We start from the raw sequence: 19,543 nt of genomic DNA on the forward strand, positions 1-19,543 counted from the left end.
CTTTTGATGGGGTTGAACTTTTTGGGGCTTGAACTCAGGTTCTTATGCTTATGTGTATTTGTAACATGATCATGAATAAACTATTTTATGTTTATAACCTATAGATTAGAAGAGATTTTATAGAGAACTTTTCCTTATTGGGACATCCTAACAGAAGAAAGATAAAGCAGATACATAAAGCAGAAAAACTGGAAGAGGAGCAGAAAGATTGTTAAGAGTTAGAGGAATAAGACATCTGCTATGAGACATACATAAATACCACTAAATGGACTCAACAGGCTTCATATGTTTGTGCACATATACATACATACATATATATGTGTGTGTAACAACTGTTATTGTTACATACATACACATATATATGTAACAATAACAGTTGAAAAAAAGCCATGGACTTGAAAGACAATGAAAGAAACATGGAAGGAATTGGAAACGGTAGAGGAATGAAATGATGTTAAGTACAATACTCAGGTATGAACCCTCCCCTACCCATTTATTTTTAAGTTAAAAAAAAAATAAGAGTAGCACAATTACTTGCCATATATAACTCCTTGTTGATGCCAAGGTACTTTCCATTTCCACATCCAATATCTGCCACTATGGAACCACTTGGCAAAGCTTTCAGGAACTCTACTATGCGTGGCCATGGGCTATGCCTCGTGCTGCTGAAGTGACTTGCAATCTCATCGTACACATGATGGACATGCTTTTGCTCTAGCTCCAGTGCTTCTTTACTGCTCTCCAAAAGGGATGGAGGTGTGGCCTTCCTTTGTCTGTCACAGACGGAGGAGTAACCTATATAAAAAGAAAAAGCTCTGCATCCAGGTATGGCAGCTCAGACCCACCACCCTACTATTTGAGAATTTGAGCAGCAAGACCAACAAGAATTTGAGGACACTCGGTATAATATATTGATTTCCATGTGGCCTAGGCTTAAAGAGTGAAAGCCCATCTCAATCAATCAATGAATGAACCCAATTAATCAATCAAATATAGACAAATTCATTCATTAAATAAATAAAGCAATACAAATTTTTACCTTTTATGCAAAATACTAGGGTATCAAATGAAAATCCATGTATAGTACAAGGTCTAAGGGAAATTGATGGTTGAGGGGGTAAAGGATGTCATTTTCTTTGGTAATGTTGCCAATGATAAATAGTCCATGCTCCAGAAAATAATTCTACACCTACACTCAAACAAGTAAATCTAAATAAACTCAATGAGTCATAAAACAAAAAATAAAACAAAGTAAGTAAGGAATGGGAAGTTTTTTGGAAAGAAGGCAGTCACTTGGAGAGGACTAATAGGACCAAAATTAACTACACATGTATGAAAATGTCAAAAAAGAAAGATGAGGGGAGACAAAAAGGGGGAAAAAAATCTGTAAACTGAATAGAAAGCCCAATGGATTTAACATTTGCCTTACAATTAATAACCATCCCCCAAAAAGAAACATTTGCATAAGAAACCTTGTCTCTTCAACAAAATTTAAGTAGCTTAAAGCTTTGCTTTACTTTTCTATACATTTTTAAGCTGCCAGACCTGTGAAATTCATCCAGTACTAAAAATCTATAAAGTATCACATTTATTTATTTATTTATTTATTTATTTATTTATTTATTTATTTATTTATTTTAAAGAAGAGAATTCATTTAGAAAGGAGGGTATAAAAAGCATGAGTCTAACACTTATTTAGAATATTAACAAATTAAAAAAGTTAGAACACAGAAAAGGTAGACACCCAAACCCAACTTACAGCTACATAGTACAAACAAGTAGAACCCCAAATTCTTTCTTGCAAATAAGCATTAAGGGAATGTTTACAGAGCAGGGCACAACAAATACTTTTTAAATTGACATTAAGAAACTGTACATAAACAGAAAAATAAATTAGATAATTTCAAGAAGTGTTTTATAGGTTAAAATAGTCAATAAGTCAGTCTTATATGTATAAAGTTTGTAGTAACTCATACATTTTCACATAAAATTTAATATTAGAAAATTCTAAACATAAGCAAAGCTTAGATCTGTCAAGAACACAAGAGAGAGTCAGGCAACTTGCACTGAAGTGACATGTGTAAGTAAAAGATGCCCTAAGTTGAGACAGAAAACACCTAGAAATGACTTCATCAGAAATGGGCAAAATTACATCAGTTAAAATGCCAGGAGTTCACATAACTCGAACACAGTGGGTAACAGTGACCAAGTATTCGAACCTCTCACTGCAGGGTCAGGGATTACAGGTAAGAATGGGACACTACAGCATGAACATTAGATTTTACAAAGTTATTTTTTTCCTTCTAAATGTTGTAAGCCCTAAGGGTTCACTCAGCAAAAACTGGCCACTTTCCAAATGGCTTAGTAACAGGGTTAATAAAGTACTAAGTGAGCTACTGTGACATCCTGATGACACCCAGTCACAATGACACTCAGTTTTGAAGCTTAGAACCAAAAACAATTGCAATCTCAACCTATTTTATATCACTTAAGGTACTTTAAGGTTATGTAAAAATGAAAATGCTTTCTGTGGAAGTTACATTCTTTTTCAAGTCTTTTAAGCATTAAATTAACAGCAGCTGCAGTAAAAAGAATCTAAAATTAAAACTTTGTTTAGAAGACAAACTTGTTTATGAATTATGGTCAGATCCCCAAGCAGCAGGATTCCAGCATCAGCCCACACTGACTTTTAGAAGGACATTGCTGTCAGACACAGGTCTACCCCATTCAGCTCAGAAAAGAGATCTTAAGATCTTCTACCTGCCTTACTAGGTAGGACTATAATATAATCTATTCCAACCTACCAGCAGGTGACTACATTTTCATTTTGTAAATGTTGCTGGAACTGTGTGACGACAAATACAATAATTTCAGAAGAGCTTTGTGTTCACCCCCACCTGTGACCACACACAATGATTAGAAATAAACAGGTCAAAGAGAGGGGCTTCTAAAGTCCCAAATATAGCTAATACTTCAACATCTCTGAATTTAGAGGGGTATTTTTGTCTTGTATAAATGAAGAGTGGTAACAATCCCTATATAATTTTGAAGTTAATAGTTAAAATTCAAGACGCTACAGATGAATGTACACACATACTTTCCAATATCACAGGCACTAATGAGAAAATAACGTTTTTTCTAGTTTTGTAAGTATTTAATACATACTAAAAGGAAGAGGAATTATTAAATACTATAAAGCACTAAAAGTTAGCTCTAGAACACGATAGCATCTGAAATGTGTAAGTCATCTTAAGCATTGCCAGGAATGGAGCTCAGGTCCCTGGCAATGGTGTCACTTCCCATGGTGGCCACCGAATTCCTGGTTAACAAATAAAGAGAACACTTAAAGAAGCTAGGTTGATGACCAGAACACTATAAACCATTACAACAAAGTACAATTCCATGTACTGAATATGTAAGACAGCACATGTGTCCAATAAAGAGTATTTTAATTTTGCAAGTAGGATAAAAGTCAGCAAACACTTGGGGCCCTTTTTTCATGTTGCTGTATTGAACTGCCAAACTAATACTTAAAAAAAAAAAGATTACATCATTATATTACTGACACTGTGAGACAATTCCTGTTAGATTGTAAGACAAAAATTCTGTGATGTAGGCTGGATGTGGTGGTACATGCTTTTATTACCAGCACTTCAAAAGCAGAGATAGTAGGATCTCTTGAGTTTGAGGCCAACTGGTCTACATAACAAAGTTCTGGGACAGCCAGGACTACATAGAAAGACCGTGTCTCAAAAACGAAAAACCAAACAAGAGATTATCTGGTGACATAGATGAAGCTGGGAGGCCTGCATTGCTGTCAGAAAGAAGTGCACTCAGTAACATAGGAGCTTAGGTGGGAAAAGACAATATAGACATTTAGAGGCAATCACCTTAAATATGATAGTATTTTTTTTAAGTATTTCAATTATTTTGTTTATATCCACCACAAAACTGAAGTTGAATGCAAAGTAATATACACTCATTTTCATTATGCTTTATCAATTCTTTACATAACCTAGAATTTCTGAATTATATTCAAAAATTCAAAACACTAACAAAGATAAAGTGCTCAAAAAAGAAGGAATGGTAAACTAAATATGAAAGAAGTTTCTTTCTAACAAAGTAATTTTACAAGGGATATTTAGAAATTATAGCCAGATGAACTCTTCTCCCTCAGGAATGTAACCCACAAAACAGCTTTATCTTTAGGCATGAGTACCTAACCTACAGCAATCACACGCATTCAAGGGCACCATCCATTTAGAGTTTTTGAAGAGTCCAGTATTTGAAAATAATGAGAATCCTTTGAGGGGGCTGGCTTTCAATTATCACACTGGCCTAGACTTCACAATGATTTTAACCGAAGGAAAAATCCATTACTCCCCCACCTACTCAGGGTAGCTGAGGAAGGAAATGCCATTCTATGGCCTGTGTATATATAGATGCCTGGAGAGATCTAGTTAAAAGGCTACCTTCTGGGGAAAAGGTGGTGTTTTAGATTTGTGTGTGTGTTTTACTACCAAAACCATGGCTGGCAGTACTCTTAGCATTTGAATGTTATCAGAATTTTTATAAAGACTCTTTGTATGTATAAAAAATAACAATGAGGCACAGGCAGGGGCAGGGGCAGGGGCAGGGGCAGCCGGGGCAGGGGCAGAGACAATGAAATATGAAAGTTGGTCAGTCCAAAATTGAAATGTGTCATTAAGTATAAAATATATATCAAGTGAAGACCAAAAAAACAAAAACAAAATAAACAAAAGAGGGCAAAACACATCTCCCAATTTTGTGCCAATTTCACATTGAAATAACACATTAGATATACTAGTAAGGTTAAAAAAAAAGTACTAAAATTACCTTTACCTATTTCTTGTTAGCTTTAATGTGTTGACTTGAAAATACAAAATTATACCTAGATTACATTTTATCTATTAAGTGGCACTGTTTAAGAATACAGATATTAGGTTGATTGATACTAGAAGCAAACCTCTATTTATGACAGCATGGTGGTTACAGGGAACTTCTCAGGAGCAATATAGACCAGATTAGAACCTTGACAGCCTTTATCAATTGTGATTCTGTGCTCTCATTAAATTCAGTAATTACAGATTACAGTTGGAAAAGGTAAATGTGTGAACTAGCTAGCTTACTTTACATGGATGTTAGTAGTTAATTTCAGTTCCAAATGGCAAAATGTTAGTTCTATATAAACCAAAGCAAAGTGATTTAATTAATGTGAGCACTATTCAATCTTTAAAGATAGCCCTAAACCTATAGTTGCTGATGTATAGAATTTCCACAGTAATTTACAGTTTCTATCATTCAATTATTTTCTTATCTGCACACACAAGTCAAAAACCTTGAAAACAAAGGAAGCAGTAGCATTCTAACTGAAACGAGTGGTCACAGATCCACAAGCAAACACCCGTTGACATCCCTGTAGACTTAAAATGTTTACTTAAAGGACCTACTGCAAGGCTCCTAGCAGTTTATGGGGCAAACACTATTGTCATGTTTCCCTCCCCAGATACTATTGCATGTTTGTATTTGTAGGCAAAGAAAACTGAATTTTAAACACTTGCACATAAACTACACAGAGACCTGTCTTTACCAAGCACCTCTTGACAGTCTGCTAGACACTGAACACTGGGGTCTCAGAACCTACACTGAAATATTCTTTGAAATATAAACAATCCCCAACCTCTTTAAGGTTATTTTCAGAAATATGAGAAATCAATACAGGTCCATTTCCCTTACAAACTCAACTTTATGGAACTAATGGCATCCAAAATGTTACTGCCTATGTAAAATCTGAGAGATTTTAACATTATGAAAAACAGGAATTCAAACCCAAGAATAAATTCCAAGCAGAAAGGCAAATTCTGGATCTGCTTTTATGACCAAAAACCATAAACATCGATTCATTTGTAATTCAGCAACACTGCCCCAGAGTCATGTAAGTTCTTTTAGATAGCATCTGATTCTGTCCATTGCTACCATTTATGGCAGGATAAAAATCAGCTTCCACAGTTCAGATCTAATGTGAAGAAAGAAATGCACGTTTCTATATGCATATCTATATGGTAGAGAAAGAGCACAGAATGCCACTCACTCTAACCATACTCCACTTGAACAGTATAAGAATTTAATTAATTTGATAGACTCCAAAGTATATGATTGTGCCCTCAATTTTAAAAATAGTAAACATTTTAACATATGTACTGATTAATGTATGAGATAAAAAAAAAGTATAGCGCCACCAAGTATGTGCAAAAAACCTCAGGTATTCAATAGAAAAATTCAGGTTCACATTTAAGCACAGTATCATCTGAAGGAAAATTGTACTTATGGGCAGAGGTCTTATAGACATGCTTTTCTGAAGATATGTTATAAATCTAACATAGTTAATATTGCCTTAACATTTCTAAGTCACAGAAAATGATCTTTGATTGCCAGTACAATAAATTATGAGTGTTACTTCCTGCTCAATAGTAACCAAATATACATAAAACTGACCCAAACAAATACTTAGAATCAATTATTTTGCATAAACAAACATTTCTGAGATTTTAAGACTTCTATCTGAGCACATAGTACTACAATGCTGGCTGCATCTCTGGCCTCCTCAGCCTGTACAGGCTATGTAGACCTTGAACATATGACAAGAAAGGCAGGAAGAGCAAACCTTGAGCAATAAGCTTTATTGGCCTGAACAGAAACACCTACCTTGGCTGCAGCTGTGAGCTTTGATGTGCTGGAATTAATGAGCTGCAAAGAAATGGAAACTTATCGATTGGCAGCTGTGCTGTTGCTACTCTGAGTTACTGTACTGGGGATGGGTTTTGTGGTTTACCCTTTATATACACTGCTGATTATTTGAGCCTTGATCAGAACACTGTCTTGGCTCCATGTTTCTTGTGCCCCTGCTGTTTTCCTTTCCAGCCCTCCTTTTGGGTGAGCACTGCTGGACCTTAATAGTCGCTGGACCACTACAGCATCAAATAAATAGAAAATCATGACAAAAGGTCAACAACCAAGAGACTGCATTGCATTTGAGACGTAACGCTGGCTATCTATACATACAAGGGCACATCCATGAGGGACACGTCCCATTACAGGTCTTTCCATGAGGCAAAGCACATAAGTTTACCATTCTGACATTTATAATGAACACAAATAGCATTACTGTTTTATCCTTTGGTTGCCAGTGACAAATAATGAATGCAGTTTCTGGATCAGTTCCTCCTGATGACATTTCTTAATAAAGATCTCTGATGTTTTGGCTGAAATTTGGCAGTCCAAGAAGTGCACCGACAGCTCCAAAGTATCCCTCATGTTCTAGAAACAGTACTTTCAATTTTGACCAAAGCACGTGCCAGATGTTTCATAGAGACAGTATTGACATGTAAAAAGTTTCCAACGAAGACACCTCGATTTATTTTCTCATTAACAGCAAGCAAACATTCATGCCAGGGAACCAGTGATATTGGTGATAGTAACTAACGTGGCTCTTGCCAGATCCTCTTTACTAGCAGTTTCTCATTTCTCTTTATAAATCATATTACCAAAACTAGAGGCCACAGCCCAACCCAGCAGACCAAATCTTTCAAAATCTCCTGCATAAATATCTCAGATCAGTCTATCAGCTTGAGTGCCATTTCCTTTGAATGCTTTTCCAGAGCCTCTTCAAAACTTTCATAGCCAGTCAGTAAACTACATAAACCTAGAAAGGTGCCCCCCTCCAAGGCTTGTCCCAGTCACTCTTTGGAATGGACTGCTAAAATACTGACCCTGAGCCAATATTCACCACCAGCAATGGATAAGGATCATCCACGTTAAAAGTCATCTTCTGTCCGTGCTCAGGTTCTAAGGCATTAGCACAATAATAGCATTCTGCTTGTCCATTGGAACTGACAATCTATATACACCAAGCCCTTTACAAGGCAGTCAAATTAATCCAGTGTGTACAGGTGGAGGTTTCCAATTGTTCGAAAATCTTTCTCAAACTTGTAATCACCACCACCTGTAGCACTCAGCACCATTTGTAAGGCTGAGAAAATTTTCTCTCTCCTGATTTGGTCCTGAGTTGGAAATATGATAAAGAGCAAGTTTCTTCTTTGTGTAAAAAGTGTTAAGTCCTTCAGTACAAGATGTACATCCCAAATGCCAGTAGATTCATATGCTACATTAGAAGTCAAATATTTCTGAATAGTTCTTAAGCTCTCAATGTCCTCTTGTTCTTCCTCTGCTGTGATATCAATATGTCCAAAGTATGAAAGCATTACTAGTGTTCATCTAATGTCCATGCCAAACCATGGGAAAGAGGGTTTTTTTTTATCATCTTTGATCTTCATGGCATCTGCCTAAGGTAGTAGCCTCCAGTGCAGGTAAGTGAAGAGAGGTAAATACTCCCAAGCTGGCAGGCCCCACTGGTTGGCCCTCAGGTCAGGTGGGGCAGGCCTAGGGCACAGCTGCAGCTCATGAGGCCACTGAAAGCCTATGGGGTGCCCCACCCCCACCCCCTGCAAGGGACTGACCCAGACTTGCAGCCCTTGCTGCTCCATCTACCCCTCCCCAACACCACTCCAAACAAAAGGCCCTAGTACTCTGAGCCAACATTGCACTGAGAAATAGCCCCACTATATAAATTTATTGATAACCTTAGCATTTTTAGCCTCACAAATCCAGCAAACAGGATTACTATCTTCAGCTGTAAGAGGCTTTGTTAAGATTTATTTGTATTTTTTTCTTTTATTGGACATTTTTTTATTTACATTTCAAATGTTATTCCATTTCCTGGTTTCCCGAACATAAGCCCCCTATCCCATCCCCCTCCCCTTCTATAAGGATGTTTCCCTCCCCACCCACATCTCATTACCAGACCCCCAGCTGACAATCTCCTACACTGGGGGGGCTCCAGCCTTGGCAGGACCAAGGGCTTCTCCTTCCATTGGTGCCCAACAAGGCCATCCTCTGCTGCATATGCAGCTGGAGACATGGATCAGTCCATTTACAGTCTTTGGGTAGTGGTTTAGTCCCTGGGAGCTCTGGTTGGTTGGCATTGCTGTTCTTATGGGGATGCAAGTCCCTTCAACTCTTTCAAAACTTTCTCTAACTCTTACAACAGGGGTCCCATTCCCAGTTCAATAGTTTGCTGCTAGCGTCTGCCTCTATTTGATATGCTCTGGCTGAGCCTCTCAGGAGACATTTATATCCTGTTCCTGTCAGTATACAATTCTTAGCTTCAACAATCTTATCTAGTTTTGGTGGCTGTATATATATGGGCTGTGTACCCAAGTGAGGGCAGGTTCCAAATGGCCATTCCTTCAGTCTCTGCTCCAAACTTTGCCTCTGTATTCCTTCCTATGAATATTTCTGTTTTCCCTTCTAAGAAGGGGTGAAACATCCACACTTCGATCGTCCTTCTTCTGGAGCTTCATGTGGTCTGTAGATTGTATCTTGGATAATTCAAACTTTTGGGCTAATATCCACTTATCAGTGAGTGCATATCATGTGTGTTTTTCTGTGATTGGGTTATCCCACTCAGGATGATATTTTCTAGTTCAATCCATTTGCCTAAGAATTTCATGAAGTCATTGTTTTTGATAGCTGTGTAATATTCCATTGTGTAGATGTACCACATTTTCTGTATCCATTCTTCTGTTGAAGGGCATCTGGGTTCTTTCTGGCTATAATAAATACGGTTGCTATGATCATAGTGAAGCATGTGTCTTTGTTGTATGTTGGAGCATCTTTTGGGTGTATGCCTACAAGAGGTATAGCTGGGTCCTCAGGAAGTGCAATGTCCACTTTTCTGAGGAACCTCCAGACTGATTTCCACAGTCGCTGTACTGGTTTGCAATCTGACCAACAATGGAGGAGTGTTCTTCTTTCTCCACATCCTCGACAGCATCTGCTGTAACCTGAGTTTTTGATCTTAGCCATTCTCACTGGTGTGAGGTGAAATCTCAGGGTTGTTTGGAATTACATGTCCCTGATGATTAAAGATGTTAAGTATTTCTTTATGTACTTCTCAGCCATTTAATATTCCTCAGCTGAGAATTCTTTGCTCAGTTAGGTACTCCATTTTTTAATAGGGTTATTTGGCTCTCTGAAGTATAACTGCGTGAGTTGTTTGTATATTTTGGATATTAGCCCTCTGACAGATGTAGGATTGGTAAAGATTTTTTCCCAATCTGTTGGTTGCCGTTTTGTCCTAATGACAGTGCCTGGAAGAAGCTTTGCAGTTTTTTGAGGTCCCATTTGCCAATTCTTGATCTTAGAGGATAAGTGATCAAAGTTTTGTTCAGGAAATTGTACCCAGTGTCCATGTGATCGAGACTCTTCCCAACTTTTTCATCTATTAGTTTGAGTGTGTCTGGTTTGATGTGAAGGTCCTTGATCCACTGGGACTTGAGATTTTTACAGGACTGATTTGCATTCTTCCTCATGCTGACTTCAATTTGAACCAGCATCATTTGTTGAAAGTGCTATTTTTATCCATTGCTTCTTTTTGTTTTAGAGCATTTAGGTGTGTTGTCAAGCTGTTAAGCTGTTTCATTTGGAGGCACTCAGAGGCATGTCAGTCTGATAGTGTGGGTAGTCGAAAGAAGCTACAACTGAACCATCTCTCCATCCCTGAGATAAAAGATTTTTAATTTAAAATGTTTCTAGGATTGCAGCTAAATATAATAGCTACTGCTGCAGGCTACCCCAAATCAAAATATTTGTAATATAAAAAGCATTCTCTGATCTTTGTCACTGCAAATTATCATTTACAAAGTAAAAAATTTGAGTCCAAGAAATACATCTAGGGAGCAACACACTTATGTAAACAAGTCAGAATAGCACCTTATTTTGTTCAATTCCTATTTCTTCACAAGTAATGATTTATTGCCTCACAACCCCAACACTCTCTTATCTGTCACTTTAAAAAAATCAAGCATTTCTGGGCACTCAATAATGTTAAAGAAATTTCATATACTTAATGATAAAATATAGCCTCTGCCTTTAAGGAATATAAACATCAATGAAGGAAGCTCAGAGAAGTGATGGGAAAGCTTAACCCAGAGCAGAATATAGAAGACATCACTGGAAAAGTTATGAAAAAGCTCTAAGCACTGGTAATCTTAAAGCATTTTCTTACTAGATTTATTCTGTTGCAGCACATGAAATTAGAGACTTACTACAATTGCACGGTATTCGCCTCACTTTCCTAAACGTAAACGATGTGCGCATCCCCCTCTTGCTTAAAGTCAAGTCTCCAATGTCACTGTTGATTATTCCACCTTTGAATTGCTCAGATGCTTGGATGGTATCAAATTTTCGAGGTGTAATTCTGTAGACAATAAATAACTTATTTGACATTATAGTAAGACCAATATCTTAAGAAACATAACAAATGCTGCCATTAATATATCTTTTAACATTTCTGACACTCCATAGCAAGTTGGAATCCTGTTTCTGTTTTCTCCAAAATAAACATTAAAAGGTTTTTACCAAGTTTATTTCCTATGCTTTCATGCTTATTTCATTTTTTTCTCCCTTTCACAAAAGATCTTAATTAACATCTCAATAGTTGGTATCTTGTTTGTGTTCCTCTCTATCACTCTCTTGCCTATCTCTGACTATCTGAAGCACATGCACACACACACACACACACACACACACACACACACACACACACACACACAAACAATCAGTAATGTCAAGAGCAACCTTCAAAAATAATTTTGAGATTTATTTTTCTTTCTCCTAAAAATATTATATAAAGGACATACAATCCTATAGCAGCATTAAGCAGGAGTGACTTACAATACATATTCAGAAATAACTACTGTTAGCATTTAATGGCATGATAAATTTTCAATTAAAAATGATCAAGGGGCTGGGGATTTAGCTCAGCGGTAGAGCGCTTACCTAGGAAGCGCAAGGCCCTGGGTTCGGTCCCCAGCTCCGAAAAAAAGAACCAAAAAAAAAAAAAAAAATGATCAAAATGTTAATCCCAGCTCACTTTCAGTGACTTAGGACCAGCAGCTATGTCATCATCAGCTGCTTGTGTGGCTTGTGTACCCTTTAAAAGGTCCCTGTCCTCCTGGCCCATTCTCTTCTCTGTTTGTCATTCTGTCTGTTTCTCATATGTCCCAACACTGAGATGGACTTCCGCACCCCTAACTTCCCCAACCAATAAATCTCTAGTGTGATATTGTAGCATACTTTTGTCCTGACCTGCCAAGGTACTCTGCTGGAAAACGTAACCAAAAATCATCTCAGGAGATGCTATACTATTTCCAAGAATAGATTGAAATGTTTTTATAAATATATGCAAAATAACTCCTTATTTTGCACTTACTTTAAGTGCCATTATTCTTAAATGTTTAAGGATGAGTGGCAACAAAAAGAGCCTAGACCAAAAAATAAATAAATAAATAAATAAATAAATAAATAAATAAATAAATAAGAAAAAGAAAAAAATGTTTATTCCTAATATCCAAAACATATAGAGAAATCAAGAGACTGGATATTTAAAAAACAAACCCAATACAAAGAAACAAGAAACAGAAAACTCCCCAAATAAAACAATTTAAAAACAGGGGGTACAGATCTAAACAAAGAATTCTCAACAGAGGAGTCTCAAATAGCTGAAAAACACTTAAACATTCAACATCTTTAGCCATTACTAAAACAGAAATGAGAATGACTTTAACATTCTTATACCTTCAGTATGGCTAAGAACAATAACACAAGTGACAGCTAATGCTGGTGAGGATGTTGTATAAGAGGAGCACTTTTCCATTTCTCTTGAACATGCAAAATTTTAGAGCCACTATGGAAATCAATATTGCAGTTCCTCAGAGAACTGGGAAAAAAATCTACCTCAAGACTCAGCTATATCACCCTTGGCTATATACCCAAAAGACACTTCATCCTACCACCAGGACCACTACTCAACTATGTTGATTGCAGCTTTATTCATAATATCCAGAAATTGCTAACAACATGGATGACTCTCTACCAAAGAATGGATAAACTACATGTGGTTCATTTATATAATGTAGTATTACTTAGCAGTTAAAAAAATGATGTAATAAAATTTTCAGGGAAAAGGATGGAACTAGGAAAAGTCATCCTGAGTGAGACAACCTGGACTCAGACAAATACAGTATCTTTTCATCATAAGTGGATATTAATTATTAAGTAAATGAACAACTACAATCCACAGACCCAAAGAGTTCAAGTAAAGAGGAAGAGTCTACGGGGAAAGTATGAATCTCATTGGGAAAATTAACTATAATAAAATTCTTTGGAGAGGGAGTTGGGTGGTGGTGGTAGGGAACAACACACACCAACAACAGGGAAAGTGGAAGTGATCAATTGGGGTGAGTGGGAAGGAAAGAGGGAGGGAATGTAGGGAGAAACAACTCAAATTCAGAGGTATTTGTGAGGTGGAGTGGAAACCTAATGCAGTGGATGGAGGATATAGAATCTAATCTGGCTATATTTTGTAGCTAGCCAAGGCTTCCACTGGTGTGGCTGGGTTGAATCTGCTTGTGTTGCTGGCTGAGCTCATCCCATGGAAATTCCTAAACAAGGCTGATCTAGGAGAGAAGGTAGCTCCTGGAAAACTGTCAGTAGGGCTCCATTACTGAGGACAAAATTCAAACAGCTCATAGATGTAGAGAGCATGAAATGGTTGTCTGCATGGAGGCCTCACTCCTACATTCTAGTCTCTTTGGTGTTAGGAGGTAATATGCAGACTATGGGAAGAACAACTTGTACACCAACCCAGCCACAAAACCCTTGACCTACAATTGGTCCTGCTTATAAGATGGCACAGAACTTGTGGGATGGCCAACCAATGTTTGGTTTAATTTGAGGTCCAACCAAGAATTAGCCCATGCTCTACATTTCCTACACGGCCAGGAACCAGATACAGGATAGACTAGAGATCTAGATATACCTGAATAGGCAAAACCAAACAAACAAAAACAACAAGAAAACCTTCATAATCTTTAATGATATTCTATATCTATTCTTTAGATAGTTTCCTTATCCATTTGCCATCAGAGAGGCTCCTCTGGTAGCAAAGAGAAGAAGGAGCAGAGATCCACAGTCAGACATCAGAATCTAAACTGAAGGTCTCCATCAGGTCCCTCCCTTTTCAGTTTCCAGAATCCCAAGGAAGTGGAGAGGGGGAGGAAAGATTTTAGGAGTCAGAGTAGATGGAGGACATCAGAATATGGTCCAATATGGCCCACTGAATCAACTACACAGGGCTTGTGTAGAGAAACAGCATGAGGAGACTGATCCCAGTTTGCTAGCTTTGAGCCAACTTAGGGGCTTTGTCAATCTCAGCAGACTGAGATTGAGGAAGCATACTTTCTCAAGCAGAGAATCCTGGTGTCCTGCCAAATAAGCTGCAAACCTGAGGAAAGGGCCTTCATGTTCATTTTCTCATGAGAAAGTAACTTTGTTTATAGTTTAATTAGATATCATACCAAAGAGTTGGACTACTGACAGATTTCACAGTCTGCAAAGAGGTTTAGGTCACTTGGAACTGTGATAAGCTTTGCTAGGTAAACAGCACCTGTTAGGAATGAGAAACTGTGGGAAATCTTTATGCTGCTTTCTGTATAAGACACTGAAACTTTGAATAAAGTATGCATTTGGCTGACTATGGCTGTGTACCCCCTGTGCCTTCTTAATGTGGCTCTACCCTTGGAATCGCAATGCACTAGATATTGACAGGCTTGTATGGGCTTAGAGACTCTGAAATGGCAAGAATGGAGAGCCTGCATGATATTGAACAAGGTTCTCTGCATATATTATGAATTTTAGTTAAGTGTATTTATGGGACTCCTATGGGAGTGAGTCTATCTCTGACTCTTTTGCCTGATCTTGAGACTCTTCTGTACAACACCAATAGAAGTTTTTTTTTTTTTTTTTTTGCCTTATCTTATTGTATATTGTTTTGTTCTATTGTCTTGGAGGTCTGCTCTATTCTAAAGAGGAAACAGAAGGAAAGTGAATCTGGGGAAAAGTGGAGATGGAAGAGAGCTGAGAGGAGTAGATGGAGTGAAAAGTGAGGATAGGATTACTGTATAAGAATCTACTTAGATCCCAAAAGTTCCACCAGAGAACTACTAAAGCTGATAAAAAAAACTTCAGCAAAGTGGCTGGGTATAAAATTAACTCAAATAGGGGGTTGGGGATTTAGCTCAGCGGTAGAGCGCTTGCCTAGGAAGCGCAAGGCCCTGGGTTCGGTCCCCAGCTCCGAAAAAAAAAAAAATTAACTCAAATAAATCAGTAGCCTTCCTCTACACAAAAGAGAAACAAGTCGAGAAAGAAATTAGGGAAATGACACCCTTCATAATAGACCCAAATAATATAAAGTATCTCGGTGTGACTTTAACCAAGCAAGTAAAAGATCTGTACAATAAGAACTTCAAGACTCTGAAGAACGAAATTGAAGAAGACCTCAGAAGATGGAAAGATCTCCCATGCTCATGGATTGTCAGGATTAATATAGTAAAAATGGCCATTCTACCAAAAGCGATCTACAGATTCAATGCAATCCCCATCAAAATACCAATCCAGTTCTTCAAAGAGTTAGACAGAACAATGTGCAAATTCATCTGGAATAACAAAAAACCCAGGAGAGAGAAAACTATTCTCAATAATAAAAGGAGTTCAGGGGGAATCACTATCTCTGAACTCAAGCAGTATTACAGAACAATAGTGATTAAAAACTGCATGGTATTGGTACAGAGACAGACAGATAGACCAATGGAACAGAATTGAAGACCCAGAAATGAACCCACACACCTATGGGCACTTGATTTTTGACAAAGGAGCCAAAACCATCCAATGGAAAAAAGATAGCATTTTCAGCAAATGGTGCTGGTTCAACTGGAGGGCAACATGTAGAAGAATGCAAATCGATCCATGCTTATCACCCTGTACAAAGCTTAAGTCCAAGTGGATCAAGGACTTCCACATCAAACCAGACACACTCAAACTAATAGAAGAAAAACTAGGGAAGCATCTGGAACACATGGGCACTGGAAAAAATTTCCTGAACAAAACACCAATGGCTTATGCTCTAAGATCAAGAATCAACAAATGGGATCTCATAAAACTGCAAAGCTTCTGTAAGGCAAAGGACACTGTGGTTAGGACAAAACGGCAACCAACAGATTGGGAAAAGATCTTTACCAATCCTACAACAGATAGAGGCCTTATATCCAAAATATACAAAGAACTCAAGAAGTTAGACTGCAGGGAGACAAATAACCCTATTAAAAAATGGGGTTCAGAGCTAAACAAGCAATTCACAGCTGAGGAATGCCGAATGGCTGAGAAACACCTAAAGAAATGTTCAACATCTTTAGTCATAAGGGAAATGCAAATCAAAACAACCCTGAGATTTCACCTCACACCAGTGAGAATGGCTAAGATCAAAAACTCAGGTGACAGCAGATGCTGGCGAGGATGCGGAGAAAGAGGAACACTCCTCCATTGTTGGTGGGATTGCAGACTGGTACAACCATTCTGGAAATCAGTCTGGAGGTTCCTCAGAAAATTGGACATTGAACTGCCTGAGGATCCAGCTATGCCTCTTTTGGGCATATACCCAAAAGATGCCCCAACATATAAAAAAGACACGTGCTCCACTATGTTCATCGCAGCCTTATTTATAATAGCCAGAAGCTGGAAAGAACCCAGATGCCCTTCAATAGAGGAATGGATACAGAAAATGTGGTACATCTACACAATGGAATATCACTCAGCTATCAAAAACAATGGCTTTATGAAATTCGTAGGCAAATGGTTGGAACTGGAAAATATCATTCTGAGTGAGCTAACCCAATCACAGAAAGACATACATGGTATGCACTCATTGATAAGTGGCTATTAGCCCAAATGCTTGAATTACCCTAGATACCTAGAACAAATGAAACTCAAGACGGATGATCAAAATGTGAATGTTTCACGCCTTCTTTAAAAGGGGAACAAAAATACCCTTGGCAGGGAAGAGAGAGGCAAAGATTAAAACAGAGACTGAAGTAACACCCATTCAGAGCCTGCCCCACATGTGGCCCATACATATACAGCCACCCAATTAGACAAGATGGATGAAGCAAAGAAGTGCAGACCGACAGGAGCCGGATGTAGATCTCTCCTGACAGACACAGCCAGAATACAGCAAATACAGAGGCGAATGCCAGCAGCAAACCACTGAACTGAGAATAGGACCCCCGTTGAAGGAATCAGAGAAAGAACTGGAAGAGCTTGAAGGGGCTCGAGACCCCTTATGAACAACAATGCCAAGCAACCAGAGCTTCCAGGGACTAAGCCACTACCTAAAGACTATACATGGACTGACCCTGGACTCTGACCTCACAGGTAGCAATGAATATCCTAGTAAGATCACCAGTGGAAGGGGAAGCCCTTGGTCGTGCTAAGACTGTACCCCCAGTGACCGTGATTGTTGGGGGGAGGGCGGCAATGGGGGAGGATGGGGAGGGGAACACCCAGAAAGGAGAGGGGCGGGAATTAGGGGGATGTTGGCCCGGAAACCGGGAAAGGGAATAACACTCGAAATGTAAATAAGAAATACTCAAGTTAATAAAAAAAAAAAAAAGAATCTACTTAAAATAAATAAATAAATAAATAAATAAACAAATAAAATGTAAGAGAGGTTACCAATACAATAATATGATCATTTTCTTGAATTTTTAAATACATCAGCTAAAATTTATAAGCAAAAAAGGATACATTTAAAATTCAGCAATATTTTAATTATTTTAATACACACATATAAAAACATACTTTTTCTCAGACACATAAATTCTAGCAATATAATGTTCCTTCCTAAAAAATTAAACATGCATTTTCACCAAAATGGAGAATCATGATAGGTTACTCTCAAATGATCAAGTAAAAGCAATGACGATAATATGTGAAAAAAAGTAAAAGACATAGAAAGTGTTTGCAACTGAGAACTATAGGTGAAAAATGGAGGGAGTTAGCCATGTTTACAAGTTTTCTTTAAAATTGAAGTCTTTTCAAAATTAAAAAGTGTTTTTAAAAAAAGAAAAAAAAAAAACCTTGTACATATCCTAGGAGGCTTGTACCCAAATGATTTGATGTATAGCACAGGACATGGTTTCAGCAGCTCAGACAGTACAACAAAGAAGAATGAGAAGTCTCACTAAGCAGAAAGTATCCCATCAGTCACCAAATTCACCTTAATACATACCCATGAGTCCAAAGGTATCTAGACTCTCCCGTCATTACCAGCAAACTCCGACGAGGTAACATAACTTGTACTGTGACACCCTCTGGGTGCTTGAAATCCATAACAATCTTGGAGCAAAGACAAAAATGGAAAGGTTATCAGCAAGAAAAGTTAATACTGAGTCTATCTACTTTTATACACTACAGGGATTAAGGATAATTCATTTATGCTGACTTTAGTTTTACATTAACAGACAATAAAGCTATAGCCTACTCTAACAGAATACAATAAGGACAGATGATCCATTGGGGTAACATACTTTTGTATTGAGATCAAGGCTAGGCAAATATGATGTTTAGAAACCCACATTTCGCTCTGCACCCAAATCCCGTGGGAGGGAGAGCTGAACCTTCAGAGAGGCAGACAAGCCTGGGAAACCAGAAGAGAAACCCACATTTCTAAGAATCACCCCCAGTAAATTATAAGGCAAGTAGTGTTAGGATCAGAGTATCAGAAACACTAAGGCAGTATCACATTGCTGAAACACTCCTAATCTGGCTCGTCAGTTTAGGAGCCATTTTTAATAGTCAGTGAGCCTCTCTGCATCCGTTTTTCTCTTAATCCTTACATGACTGTTGGCATGGATTAAATAATAAATAAAGATTATAACCCAGGGTGGTTGGTGCATAGCAAATTTAAAAAAAGAGCGTATTTTTCTTATCCATCAATGTTAATAAGCAATAATTTAAGGGAAAAATAATTATTACATTCTGAGTCTATGTGGTATTCCGATACCTTAACAACATACTGGGATTAGATACTAACAATTGAGCAAAGAGAACAAAACAAAATTTTCTGGGGGCTGGAGAGATGGCTCAGTGGTTAAGAGCACTGACTGCTCTTCCTGAGGTCCTGAGTTCAAATCCCAGCAACCACATGGTGACTCACAATCACCTGTAATGAGATCTGATGCCCTCTTCTGGTGTGTCTGAAGACAATTATAGTGTACTTACACATAAAATAAATAAATAAATAAATAAATAAAAAAACAAAATTTTCTGAGTTACACTCAAATTTCCTAAATGGCCCTGCAAAAATACAATGGCTAAGAAGGTGTTTTCTGTCTTTGGAACCCATCAAATACCAGGGATTTCAGACTACAGACAGCAGCAGCCAAAGAACTGGAATTTGAACAGCATAGCATAGAACTGAAAACAAAAATTTTATGTGTACAAATCACCTATTTCAAAAATAAAATGTGATCAGAAAATATATGTAGGATAGAGAGAATTTGGCATGTAT

At 37.7% G+C, this 19,543-nt stretch overlaps 1 protein-coding gene and 1 pseudogene across 19 annotated transcripts in view; both read right to left on the reverse strand.

The window, feature by feature from the left end:
• The window catches only part of Alkbh8 (alkB homolog 8, tRNA methyltransferase), a 78,235-nt gene that overhangs the window by 23,349 nt on the left and 35,343 nt on the right, over positions 1–19,543 (reverse strand). For 16 of the 19 annotated variants that reach the window (XM_087554140.1, XM_087554133.1, XM_087554145.1 and 13 more), the window contains 3 exon segments: positions 18,263–18,369; positions 11,187–11,338; positions 539–795 (listed from right to left, as the gene is read on the reverse strand). In XM_087554140.1, coding sequence (XP_087410266.1) covers positions 539–795; positions 11,187–11,338; positions 18,263–18,369 — 516 coding nt within the window. 19 annotated transcript variants of the gene reach the window in all.
• LOC148005013 (pantothenate kinase 3 pseudogene) lies at positions 7,687–8,452 on the reverse strand (annotated as a pseudogene).

Source organism: Rattus norvegicus, chromosome 6 (genome assembly GCF_021556685.1).
Source record: "Rattus norvegicus strain SHRSP/BbbUtx chromosome 6, alternate assembly SHRSP_T2T, whole genome shotgun sequence".
In the NCBI taxonomy this organism is placed as follows: Eukaryota; Metazoa; Chordata; class Mammalia; order Rodentia; family Muridae; genus Rattus; species Rattus norvegicus.